The sequence below is a fragment of the Scomber japonicus genome, chromosome 7 (genome assembly GCF_027409825.1).
Source record: "Scomber japonicus isolate fScoJap1 chromosome 7, fScoJap1.pri, whole genome shotgun sequence".
In the NCBI taxonomy this organism is placed as follows: Eukaryota; Metazoa; Chordata; class Actinopteri; order Scombriformes; family Scombridae; genus Scomber; species Scomber japonicus.
The window spans coordinates 9,923,240-9,936,700 of record NC_070584.1 but is presented as its reverse complement, the minus strand read 5'-3'; the positions used below and the strand labels follow the sequence as shown (position 1 = coordinate 9,936,700).

General features: G+C 43.5%; 1 protein-coding gene across 1 annotated transcript in view; it reads left to right on the top strand.

The window, feature by feature from the left end:
• Positions 1 to 13,461, top strand: part of scfd2 (sec1 family domain containing 2) — an 87,640-nt gene that overhangs the window by 13,764 nt on the left and 60,415 nt on the right. The window contains exon 4 of the mRNA XM_053322539.1: positions 2,332 to 2,507. Within this exon, the coding sequence (XP_053178514.1) occupies positions 2,332 to 2,507 (176 nt within the window). The remainder of the gene's footprint in view (positions 1 to 2,331; positions 2,508 to 13,461) is intronic.

The window sequence follows — 13,461 nt, the reverse complement described above, 5'->3', positions numbered from 1 at the left end:
GAAGAACATTAAAATGGGCCGAAAGGTTCAGGTTTCTCTACCATCTTAGGTGATATCCAACATGCGCCAGGACACTACAGCAATGTAAATTCCTGAAACCTTAGGCAACTAGTAAACAACTGGTTTAACTGAATGAACTCCACATTAGAAACCTTTCATGTGTCTAACACTTGATACAGATAGCTGAAACATACATGAAGTATTTCTGCAGTTTTGAACACTAGAAATGAAAGACTTATGTTTAAATATGCTCAAAATGAACAGGAAAACACAAAACAATAGATTGAATCATAGAGTTAGGCATGTAATGGAAACAGTGTCACACAAATCTTAAACGCTGACATGGAAAAGTTAAGTCGCCGTGTCTTGTTACATATACAGACTTATTTATTAGAGTCTGAAACATAGAAGCTTTTCCAGTCGGTGCTGCTTTTACTGCAGAAACACACTAAGTTTTGAGAGTACAACTCAGCTGTCAGATCTTCCCCCTAAGATTCATTTTTTGCATCTGGCAGCAAGATGACTGAGGAATCGTAGAATTGTTTTGAGGGAAGTTTAGTGACATAGATAAGAGCTGAGGTTGGACCAGGCCTGTTTGATTGTGTAATGGAGAACAGGCTTTTGTGTGGCTTTTCCCGTCTTAAGTTCTTTGTCAGATTTTTCCAGTGTCTTACATTTTCTCAGTCAGACTCACCTGGTGTGTGCTAGCTGTAAAGTCTCATTATACTTGGCTGACTTTGTTCAATTCCTGGTTGCCTATTCTCGGGGCGGAATTATGCTTGGCCCTCGCATTGGACCTATTTCCTGGTTCTGTGCTGAATTATAGTTGGCACATCAAGATTCGTGAACCATGGTTTTTTACCGCCAGGAGTTTTATGGCTGGATATGTTCACAATAGAGCTTTTCAGGATCCTGACTGTGTCTGGACTGAAGCTTATTCTTTGAAAATGCATTAATTTCAACAAGAAACTCGATCCTCTTTTTGTAGGCACTTGCTTTATTTTGCTCGTAAGTGCCCGCACGACAAACAGACACTGTCGGTACAGCTTAGAAAGTATGTTTCCCAACAGGCCGACTTGCAGATTTCTATTCCGCTGTCAGGTTTACGCATCAGTGCAGTGAAAATGAGTTTTTATTGCAAGCTGCCCTAGATGATTCCTTGCAATTTTCTCTCTGAAAATATTCCATATTCATAGATTTTATCATCCAGTTTATGAAAGAAAAAATGATTTATCTTCACCTTTGCTAATAGTCACAAATCTATATTGTCTTTTAGTATTCTGTAGCTTTCTGCTCCACTTTTTATTCTGCCTGTCTGTTGCTCCTTTAGTCATGTGTTTGGCCCTGCTAAAGAAAACATTGGCCATGTAGTCCAACAGGAAATACTCCCACATCTGGTGCTGGTTCAGAACATCAACATGAAGAAGTAGTCTTTATGGGGAGTTAATGTGTGCCCCTCTCTATCCCAACCCCTAAAACAGCGCCTCTTACCTCCAGGCCACCTTACACACACACACACATACAAACACACACACACACACCCATTGGCCCTTACAGCCTTTACGCTGCTTCTTGTGTCTTTGTGAATCTTCGTGGGACGTGCAGAGAGGAGGCTGAGGGTCTTAAACAGTACGAGGAGTCCAGCTTCTCTCTGCTGCCTCTGTAAATAATCAGTGAAAACCTCTGATTTACACTTATTAGTCACACTCAAGACCGGCTCTCAGGAGCTCTTATCAACAGTACTGTACCTCTGCTGCATGCAAAAACACACACACACACACACACACACACACACACACACACACACACACACACACACTTGGCGATGTTTGTGACCCGTACAAACATCTCACTGAAAACTCTAACACCTAAAGCTCACTCATATAAAGAATTTTAGTTCCTGACTGGCACTTCATGTGTCACAGAGCCACACACATACGCACACACACGTCTGTTTCTTTCCCAGCCTGCTTGAAGTTTTTGCTCATTAAGATAATATTATGATCTGATTTAGTATCAGTCATTCCCCTCTGCCCTGAGCTGAGAGTGTGGTGGTTATTAAAAAGGCTGTTATGCTTGGGAAAAGGTTGTCTATTTATTCTGTTTCCACGCTCTGCTCTTCCCAGGATGAATAACTTGTGTATGTGTGTGTATGTCACTTCAAACATTTTTATTTGTTTGTAACAGATGGTACACAAAATACCATTAGGCCCATTTTGGATTATATACAGTATATATTGCGTGTTATGCTTTGACCAACAACGATTAATACATTTGCAATGGGGTCCAAATTTCGCCCCAAGATAACAGTTTTCGGTTCCCTCCTCTTAGGCCGTGTGACCCCCGAGCAGCTGTGCACCTACATGAAGCTGTTTCGGAGCAACTGGGGAGCGCTAGAGAGTCACTGCGGGGTGCTCCAGCTGGGCCTGGCCACGGCCCAAACTCTCCGCCACCCCTGCCTTCCCCGCTGGGACGCCTGCCTGGCCTTCGAGAGGTTGCTGCTGCAGGTCCGTACTCATCTCACAAAAACACGTTATCCATAAGAGCTACAGGTGATGAAAATGAAAAAGAGTGTTTCAAAATGAGATGTCCGCAACTTCAAAAAATTTGAGGCTAGCTATGATAGCTTGACAGATTTCTTTTTAAGCCTTTTTAACACTTTAAATTCAGGCACCTCTCTTTTCAGTAACGAGGAATGTGAATCAAATTCTAAAATGCACATGTTGTTTTAAAATGAAATCTTAAACACTGTCACACTGGCGAAATGAAATATTAAAACAGCACATTCACCAGCAATGTGTGCATAACTCTGTAGTTATTCTTTCACATCTTTGCCTTTGGTAAATATTTTATGGTCTACGCTCAGCAGGTAAGTGGGTGCTTGTGGCTCGCTCGATGGGGGCCAGAATGTTGTGTTAAACTGACAGAGACAGGAAAAAACGCAGGTCGCTCTCCTTCGTAAACAAGGTCAGTTGTGTTTGTAGGGAAAACATTCGGCTCCAGTAAACACTGTGAAAACGCCAGATTTCCATCATGTTGTTTAGTGGCTTTTTGACTTTAGAGGAGGGAAGGGGTCTAGTTTACGGGGGTGGACAGAGGCGGATGTACATGTGTGTTTGACGGCAGAAAGGTCAGAGGTTAAATCCGATAGAGAGACGCAGACGTGGACCCGGCTTCAGTCGTCAATAGTTCGCCTCTCACTTCAGCTCAACGTATGCTCTACACTGTGAGCTCACTAGTACTAAAACCATGTCCTCTTTCCTTCTCTTACCTTTCTGTTTTCATGGGAGTCTCTTTATATTCCTGAAGCTGTAAAGCAAGCAGTAGGACAGCCGAGTATTTAGGAACTTATTAAACTAAATCACGGAAAAATAAAACAAGCTCGCAGCAGTGCCCCATGCCAAATTGGAATTTGAAAACAACCTCATAAACCTTGGTCCTCAGCTGGGGCCATCGCTGGTTTATTAAATAAAGGAAGAAGACTTTAGGGCTTATAGTTCCAGTATCCATTTACTTTATGACTCTTTGATCCACTCTCCCATGGTTGTCTGCTATACCTGGATAATTCAAAGTGCAACTTTCTCACCACTTGTTTGTGGTCAGATTCCTAACTAGCAGCCTTCTAAGGTGAGTTGTCCCCAGGTGGAGCCGAGCCTCATTAAACTCACGGTGACTATGTAAAGAACAGCCCGTTGTTGTATTTAGCAGCAGAGTTGTATATTTAGCACTTGGCCGCAGTTCAACTTGACATTCTTCAAGAATCAAATCTCACAATCAGGCCTTGAGCGCGATGTGAGAGTTGGTGTTTGCAATCAAAACGGGCCCCGAGTTTTATTGAGGTATTAAGGGAAATGAGTTGTGTGTCCTCTGTGCCCCCTCTGTTTATTTAATTTCCATGTGAGGTTTTTTTTTTGCTTTGGCTCAACATGGACAGAGGGAAGTTAATTACATTACAGAATGGCGGGATGAAATGCCTTTTAGCTTTGCCTGGCGGTTGGACTGTGTTTGCTCTGCCTGAGTGTGTGAGGGCTGCTGTGGGTACGACCGGGCAGAGCTGGACGCTCCACCATCGCTGGTGCACAGTGTGAGTTCATTCAACCCCTCTGTGGCGCACAGGAGCCTTGGAGTGGGCAGCAGTCGAACTGAGGCAAAAGGCCATTGAGTTCAGGGGCTCGCCTAGTTCATGTCTTTCCCCGTATATATACTCACGCTTTGTGCAAAATAAAATACTGTATAATAGCTACTTTGTGACCCAGACATCTTTTCCAAGCAGCAACCCAGTGTTTTACTCATGAGGTAATGCTTGAATATGCTGTAACACTTAAAAAGCTCTTCGGAAATGTGCAAATGTGCTTTTGCAGATTTCAAATGGCAACCTTAGCTTGAAGGGTACCTGTGAGGGTCTTGCAGCTGGGAGGTTATGAGTTAGATGTACAGATGTGGTTATGGAGGTTGACATGTGAGCCGGACTGAGATATATAAATGCTGTTGGTGTGATATTTACAGTTTATTCGGCCTTTATGGAGACCGTTGGATTTTCTCAATATAGCACTGCTATTTGTGTGAGTGGGCCAGATATCTTCTTGGCTGGCACTGCCACCCTGCCTGCACCTATAACCTCCCCCCGTGGCTGTCTGGCATGTGACTGGGTTTCGGTCTGAATGGGTCAGATTGAGCAGGCTTGGTTCAGCTCCAGCCCACAGCTACAGAATGTGTATGCTAGAAGTGCTCAACGCTGGACAGGGGCGGCGCAGCCAAGACGAAACTCAACAGACTCGCTCTTTCTCCACTTCCCAGAACATCACAGGAGCACCAACCTTCCCATCAACAGCCCAGCCAGAGTCTCTACCTCACCAAACCAAACATGCACACTACTACTGTGCATCCCTCCCAGAGAGAGCTTTTTGGAAAGGGGGGGGTTAATACTACATTATCTATGTCAGATTTTGTAAGGCCAGCATTGACTTTGAGTGTGCTTCTCAGCCTACTGTTGATTAGTCTGTCACACCACTGAACATGGTAGTGATGACAGCAGTGCAGTAGAGAGGAGCTAACCTCTCTAACCCCGGCCTGTTGCTTTACTCTGCTGGGATTACCAGGGCATGCCTCTGCAAACATTCAAGCGCCGAGTTATTACTGGTCACAGCGCTGCTCAGACAGAAAGCTCCGCTGGCTGTATGTCCCCTTCTCCCATGGGTCACACAAACTGCCTGCCTGCTCCTTATCTCTGCTGGCTTTTTTTTGTGTGTTTATGTTTCGGTCAAAAATGCTGTATATAATCGTCAAAATGGAGCCATGAAGCCGCACCCAGTGGTTCACGAAATTAATTTACAGCAGTGGAACTTCATAAAAGAATAAATATTTTTATTTATACAATGAAAAGTGGTAATTTGCCTTCATTATTCAACTTATCTACCGGAATGCAATAAACTATGAACAAAAGTTCAAACTAGTTTATTAAAACAACTAGTATAACCTTCCAAACAACTTTACAACATAACAAAAAGGAAACTGAATGAACTCTTACTGTACAAGGAACATTGACTCCAAAATTAAATATTTGTATACATCGGAAATGCTCACATGATGTATCAGCAACTCAATCTGGGGTCTTTACAGTATCAAAATAACAAAACAAAACCAAAAATCCCACTTTACACTTTATACCATGTATCATTTGACTGCAGAAAAGAAAACAAATGAAGGAATAAGAGAGAAAAACTAAACTAAACATATTCTTGACCAACATTCCTACTGTACAAGAAACACTGCAAAACTACATTTTCTGCCTCTGTGTCACATCTAATTCTAGATTATGTGTCCTGAGTCTTTTCCAAACTAATGTTTCGCTCTTTGTGTCCATGTCTGTTGTTGGAATTAGTATACATCCAAGTTGGAGCCTGGCCTGCATACCCCATTAACCCCCCTAGTACAGTGTCAGTTTGTGCTGGTTTAGAGATTCATGACCCTGCACCTCTATCCCTTGACCCCTTCTGGACATATACTGACCTGTAAAGGCTCAATCTTATGGTTCTGTGGTATGTCAGAAGACTGACAATAAAAACAAAAAGCCCATGTCACTCTCCTGTTATGTAAAACCATATGAAAGCACGCCAATCCCCAGAATACTTAACGTGCAGTTATATATGTAACATCTGGATTGTATCATTACTTATGGCGACAGAGGGAAAAATGTTGATATTGGTCCTGAGTAACTTTCATCTTATCTGAGCTGCATGCCACAGACAGACAGGGGGCTTAAAGCCTGTAATTGGCCTTTCCCCAGGGTATGGAGCCTGTCCCCCACATCCCAGACATTCCCCTTATTCTCCATCCCGACTGTGTCCCCACAACCCCCACGGGGGTCGCGTTGCTGTGTTCTGCTGGAGGTTGTAACAAAGGGGCGTGAATGACTCCGGGGCACTGACCTCCTCCAGCTCCCCACTGTTTAACAGTCTCACATCTGGACTGACCTGGACTGACCCTCTCCCCATCCACCCGCTTTCTGTACAATATTCTCCCTCATCCATCCCTTGTGTATCCTCTCTGTAGCCCTGGAGCAACACATATCCGCTGGCAGAATGAGCCACAGGAGGTTGTGGATCAAGCCCTGACTGTCTCTAGACAAAGTGGCCTCTCTGACTCTCTCCTGTCATTTTCTGTTCATCCCTTTTCTCCAAACTACACGTTATCCTGCACTTCCCTTCTAAATATGTTATGTTTACCCTGTATCTTTTGTTATGTGCTCTCCAAACATATGCCTCACTATAATATACACATACACGTGTAGTATGCTCAGTTTATGTCCAAGCTGCTCTATTTTGAAGCATAACAAGCCTTCTAAAACTAGAGGAAAATACAGAGCTGGAAGCGAGTTGGGTTTATCAAAAGAGCGAGTTATTTACCGATCTCTTCCTTCCTGTGTTTAGCTAGAGAGGATTACAGTGGGAGAGATGAGCATTGATGGAGTTCACTCCCAGGAAGACCCAGGAATAGCCCCATCCTAAGCTCCCCTCCTCTCCGCCCTCTCCCCCTCGCTCAGCGCTGGTACCCTGAGACGGCTGTGTTTACATTGTTCTGCACAGCTCAGGACTAATGTACTATCTGTTTAATAGGCACAGAGAGGCCTGTTTATAGAGAGGGACCTTTTTAACAGAGGTGATGGGCTGGTAGGCCAAAGGGCAACACCAACTCATCTCACTTCCTGTTATCATTACCTCTTTTCTCTCCGAGAGCTAGGTGCTTGTCTCACTCCGCTTTCTGCATTACTTATCCTTAATCACCTCACCATTCTGCTGGCTATGATTGTGCTCAATATGTCTGCCCTGGAAAAATCGAGGAACACAAGAAGACTCAACCAAAGTTGCCTCATATTAAACTTCACTGGCTCCACTTCTCAGCTCAGTAGTAATTTGCATGTGCTGCATTTTAAATGTTCTACTAAGCATCTTTCTACTAAATCTATATTTCAGCCCACTGAACTGAAACTTTATAGGAATTGCTTTGGTGTTAATAGCCATAAAATTATAGCGCTACGGCTCTCTGAATGTTAAAGTTGAGGGGGCAAGATCGACCCATAAAGGTTTCATACATTAAATATTTTCTCTTTTACATAAAGCAGCCTTTTTCTTTTGGCGTTGTGTGTTGAGTCAGAGTTGCATTCACCACACATGTGCATCTGCAGATAGTCTTTGTGCTGGTCTATTGTTTACTGCAGCTGGTTAACTGAGGAGTCAAAACCCTTCACGTCAGGAGGGTTTTTCATGTGGCCTGTTTTTTTTTTCTTCTCACGAATGTGTGTTTTTGAGGGCTCTGCAGCTTGTGCCAAAGGAGGCTAGTTTTTCTCACACTTGATCAGACCGAACCCATAGTATAAAACGGTTGATCTTTCTTGGAGAACATCCACATTGCTTTCTGCACTTCAGCACACTTTTGGTATTTCAGAATTTCAGTTGTACTGAGCTGCATTGTAATCTTGCAGTGTTTGGGTGAGGTTGTCTAGGGAACATGATCGGAGGGGCTCTCGGAGCTCCCGCTAACGCTCTCCGTCCCCGGTGAATCAGGTCAGTGTGGTCTGCTGACTTGGCCTCCTGGCGTCAGACTTCATTTGAGCATGCTCCAACAAGACACCACAGACTAGGGAAAATCCCACAATGCCCAGCATTCACCCTCAGATTGTTAACAAGGAAGGCCGTAGAAAAAGCTGACCATTAGGTAAGATGGCGGGGTTGTAAGAGACCCAACAATGACCCTGTGTCCCGGATGGAGCTGGCCAATGAACCACTTCATACATCTGACGGACACAAGACCTCTTCCGTCAGTTTAGCATGTCACCGCTCACTGTTTATATGCCATTTCCATGATACACTGCATCTGAAACTATAGCCAGATGTGCTTGCAAGTGCATGTGTGGTCATGCATGCATGCATGCATTCATGCATGTGCATCCTTTAATGTGCTTATTCTGGTAACAGTGTCTCAACTTCCTGTTGTCACAAACAAGCTCTCTGTTCCCTGCCGAAAAGCTCCACCTCAGGACAGATTAACTATCAGGTCATTTGTCACTACCTGCTGAGCACAGGCCAGGGAAGGTCACGGGCCACAGGACATGCGTCTTTGTATCTGATCTGAAATGGAGACAGAGGAACATTCCAGGACCTTAAAGTGTCTTCCTTAGACACTGATTGACCCCCTTTGCGCAAGATTGAACATTTTTAGTCAGATTGAAAATTTCATTGTGATTGATCAGTTAAGGGTGAGGAGTACATCAGCGACCAGTAACAAACTAGAAACTCTGCTGGTCCAGGTCCGCACTAGCCCTCGCAGAGTTAGCATACTTTCAAAGCTGCAGATGGACGGATGACAGATGTTCTTTGCTTAGTTGAGTGATGATGAATGCTCAGCCTTGTGAACCACTGGACAGTGAACTCTTGGAATTTTTTGACAAGTTTCCTACTGATTTACACATTTTGGAGACACGGTAGATTGGTTGTGCCCCCTGCTGCCAAGCGTGGGCAAAGACTTGCAAAGATCTGTGGATAGAGTGGAATGGGGTAAGGTGGGGGAAGTGGGAGTGATCCCCTTAGGTCGTGAAGCAAAGGTGGGACAAAGACTGCTCTTTGGTATAGCATGTAATTGTACCTATCTGAAACCTCAGTCTGCACCTCCTTCTCTTCTCCACCCCCACCACTCTGTTCACTCATGCCCACCCTACAGACCACCTTCTCGCCCCAGGGATTCGACCAGTCGCCCAGTGGGAACGATACTGACCAGTCACTATGGCAACTAAGCGGTGAGGGTCAAACTGGGTCAATCAGAGACAGATTCTTACCACCCTCGCTCTGTCATTAATTACCCATAGTTCCCCGGGGCTCTGCTCCATGTGTAACCACATAGCTAGGCAGGCTGGATCCAAGTGGTTTGAGTGTATGATCAGGTGTGCAGCACCATTTGTTTCATATGGGTATTAGTGACGGGGTCAGCGTTGTCTTCATTACCAGCTAAGTGAGTGTGCCACCCTGTGACAGTGTTTGGAACTAGCGTGTCAAATGGATATGCCATGTTAGCAATAACAACTCAAACTTATGGTATCAACTGTGTGATGTTTAAGGGATCTTTGGCCTTAAAGTAAAGCTTTATTTGATCAAAGGTTTAAAAAGTTCACGGTTGAGCCATTTAAGATGAGTCTAACAGCATCCCAAAGACATCAGGGCCTGCTGGTTGAGAGGACACTTTGTTTGATTCAAGCAACCAGAGCGTACAGACCCCAGCCTGCTCTAGCTTTAAATGTTTATAGGTTGTGACAACATTAGCTGTATCTGGTTTTGAGCTCAGCTTTTTAACTTGAGCTGGTATTTGCATTTGTTAGGAGCCATGTGGATGACAAAAAATTGCATACGGGCTCCCTTCTTTTCTTGTGTGTGTGTTTGACAAGTCTGCGTTTTGTTGTTCTTGGAATCATCTTGTATGAGCTAGAAATTAAACTCATCTGCGGAAGGAGTTTCAAGGAAGGGACCACTCCTCTCCCCTAGTAATGTGATTGACATCAAGGCGCAGAGGATTTTGGGAGATGCCCTCAGGCTCTCTGCTGGGGTCTGGATGTAGTTAGATAATCCTTCTATCACCATTCCCTATATTATTAGTATTTTCTCTCTTGGTTTTGAATGTATTTTTTCGTAGAGCTTTTCTCCTTTAAGTGTCAGTCTTTCTTTACCCCCAACCCTTTTAACTCTCATCATTCATTCAATTGGTCCTGTGTTGATTTGAGGAAATGTGTCTCATTATATCTGCAGTCTTTTCTGAAGCAGAGGGGTGCATCTGGTACGGCATCGAGAAAGGCTGTAGCCACATGCTAAGTATCCTGTACGAGTCTGAAACCAGAGCAACTGATGTGAACATGTATGAATCAACAAAATATTTGCAAATGGATTTGTTAGAAATCCCTCAGAACAGTTGCCAAAGTACTGGATATGTTTAGTGCAATTATGACAAATAAAGACTGATAGCTCACGTGTCTTCTGCTTATAACACACAGAAAGAGCAACACATGTTATAATTTCATAGAATTTGTTGAACGTGTAGGTTTTTGTACCATACACCAGCGCGTTATGATGGCCCGTAGAGTTTTGTGGAAAAGTTTCCACTGCCCGTCACGGTGTATGCCAGTTTAAGTCAAAACTAAGCAGTTCCAGCCCTCCACACTACATTTTATCCAATAGGAAAAGTTGATTTGAAAACATGTGAGAGAAAACCTCACTAATTCCTGTGTTTTCCCGCTAAAGCTTTCATCTGGAGTGAACTCATATGCCCCACTTCTCTTCTTCTATTGTTCTAAGCTTGGGTGTACGCTGAGACACATGTGGGCCTGTTTGTCCCACTGCTGTTTTCATGGAAATAAGAAAAGGAATGAAAGTAACCCAAAACGAGCACCGACGCCGAACCGCTAATTATGAGCGAGAGGAGGGATGGGAAGGGGCTGGGAGACGGGGTTTCTCATACGCTCGCCATGTGCCCCCCTCACCCACCCTCACCCACCCACCCCTCCTCCCAATCTTCTGCTCCTTAACTCCCCATCTTCTCCACCCCACTGTTTCTTTCTTCTGTTCTGTTTCTTCTTGTTATTTAAGATGCTGCGTGCTTTCTGTTTCATGTTTGCTGTTGTGATGTCTTTTGTGTTGTGAGCAGCCGTGTGTCTAAACAGCACAGCGGAGTTGTCTTTTCTCCTCTCATATTTCTAAGCAATAGCTGGTGGGGTGGGGTGGGGGGTGGGGGGCGCCAAGTGACAAGTGACATTGTTTACGGCTTTATACACACCGTGTATTGTGTCTTTGAAAGGCATAATAAATATTAGCAGCTATGATTTGATGAGTGTGTGTGTTCAGATTGGGTGGCCGTGTTTGTGTTTCAAGTGTCACGAGCTTGCTTATCTTGGTTAATAAGAGTAGATTGGAGAGAAAAATGAAGTGCTGCCTCAAGTGACACATTAAACGCATATTGCACATCTGGCTGTGAGGATCAGAAGTTCAGATGTACTCATTCACACTGCTCTAACCACCGCTCCACATCCTGTCTAAAGCATAATAATACGGAGGTTAAACTGCAGAATCCATATTTTTTTATTTTGAGCAAGTTTGCATTTCAGTCTGTATTCAGCTGACTTTGCTCACAATTTGTTTATTTTTTATGTCTCCACAAAAGTTTAGCATTAGTTAAGCACTTTTGTACTCAATTGTACAACATGTCATAAGTGGTTATAAAATAAAAAAAGATTATGTGCATGACTAATGAAAAGAAAACATTTTTTTCTGAGCTATTCTTTGCCAGTTACAGTAGATGGACTTCACCTCTCTAAATCTAATCTAATCTAATCTAATATAGCCTTGCAATATGTAATGCCCTCCTATCATATTCAGTTTGTGGTGAGATTGTGTCAGAAAGGTGCTGACTCAGCTCCATGGTCATTTTGGAGGCTGTAGTGTTTGGTAATGTTGCATTACATGGCATTATAGTGAAAAGTTGTTTTAGTATTTAGTCCAAACTAACTCATGTCAAAGAAGTTGGCCAAACTATTACAAACACCTTCTAATAAAATACTTTTTTTTTTTTTTTTTTTTTGCTTATTCATCTCCACACATCACTTGACTTTTATAAAAGTCAATAAACCCCTTGCACTGAAATTGAAAAGCCATTAAATAAGCCATTAAACTGATGTTAAACCACTGTATGGTTTAATGAAGTGTTCATAAGTGTTGCTTTGTTTATACCACATTTTCTGTCAATTTAAATGCATTTCCTTGTTAAATAGCCTTTTCTCTCTGTTGGTGTAACTGCAGGCAAGTACAGTAGTAGTGGGAAAATGACTCCTCCAACAACCGGTGCTCGAGCTAAAAGTTAAAAAAAAAAAAATGGATAATATTAGCTAAGTGGTACTTTAGCACTTAGACCATCAAGCACACAGTGACATTGTAATTCTCATGGTGTTAGTGGTGTTTGGAGAAGAGGTACCTCTCTGCCAGTGTGATGTGTTTAGTCGTTGTTTAGCGGTGAGGCTCTGCGCTGCATCACAGGATAGACAAACAGACAGACAAGACATTAGTGATATGTTTACCATCTGTTCAGGAAGGACAGAAACGATGGGAGAGGATGAGGAAGAGAGACGTTTTCACGGTGTACAAAGAGACAAGCAAAGGGGAGACGGGGGGGGGGGGGGGGGTGTCTGAGGATTTACTGCCATACATCAACCGTTACTTATCAGAGTGGCCATGTAGACGTTGTCATACCCTCTGTGTCACGCTGTCATCTTTAAGTTAGAATACAGGTCAGGGATTGTCAGTGATGCTGAAATAAAAGATCTGACAGAGGTATGGTCTCCAGTGATGGGGGAGGAGATAATGACATTGGAAGCAGCCGCCAACATTTAGAGACCCCCAGCTGATGCAAAATCTAAATGCTCAAGAGAAAGCCCCCAAAATTTTTGCACCAAAAGTTAAACAATCCCAGCTGATAGTCAGGAAAGTGCAAGAAACGCAGTCAAGCTGTTTGCCCTCAGTTGTTGAGGAGGATGCTTGATGTGTGGAGGGGATCACAGCTCATGACCCAAAGAATTCTGGGAAGCGTAGGTGATCCATTAGACCCAAGGGAGATAAGGTAAGGATTGAAGTAGAGCGGAATGAGCTCGATAAAAATGTTACTTTTCCTTGAGTTCGGTGTAGCAATCCTGCAATCAGCCAACACCCCCCCCACTTCTCCACCCCAATCTTACAAGACTTTCTCTCAAAACCTCAGCGGAGCCGTTATTTGATTAGATTTATACACTCGTGGTACTTTTTTGGTTCTAGCAGATTCGATCGTGTGCGAGATATAAGTTATGATTTCGCCAAGTTGTGATAGCCTTGGAGGAGTTTTTAATCACCGTCAGGATAGTTTTAGGAGTCTGTGATTCAGCCAGAGCAGAGTTATGCC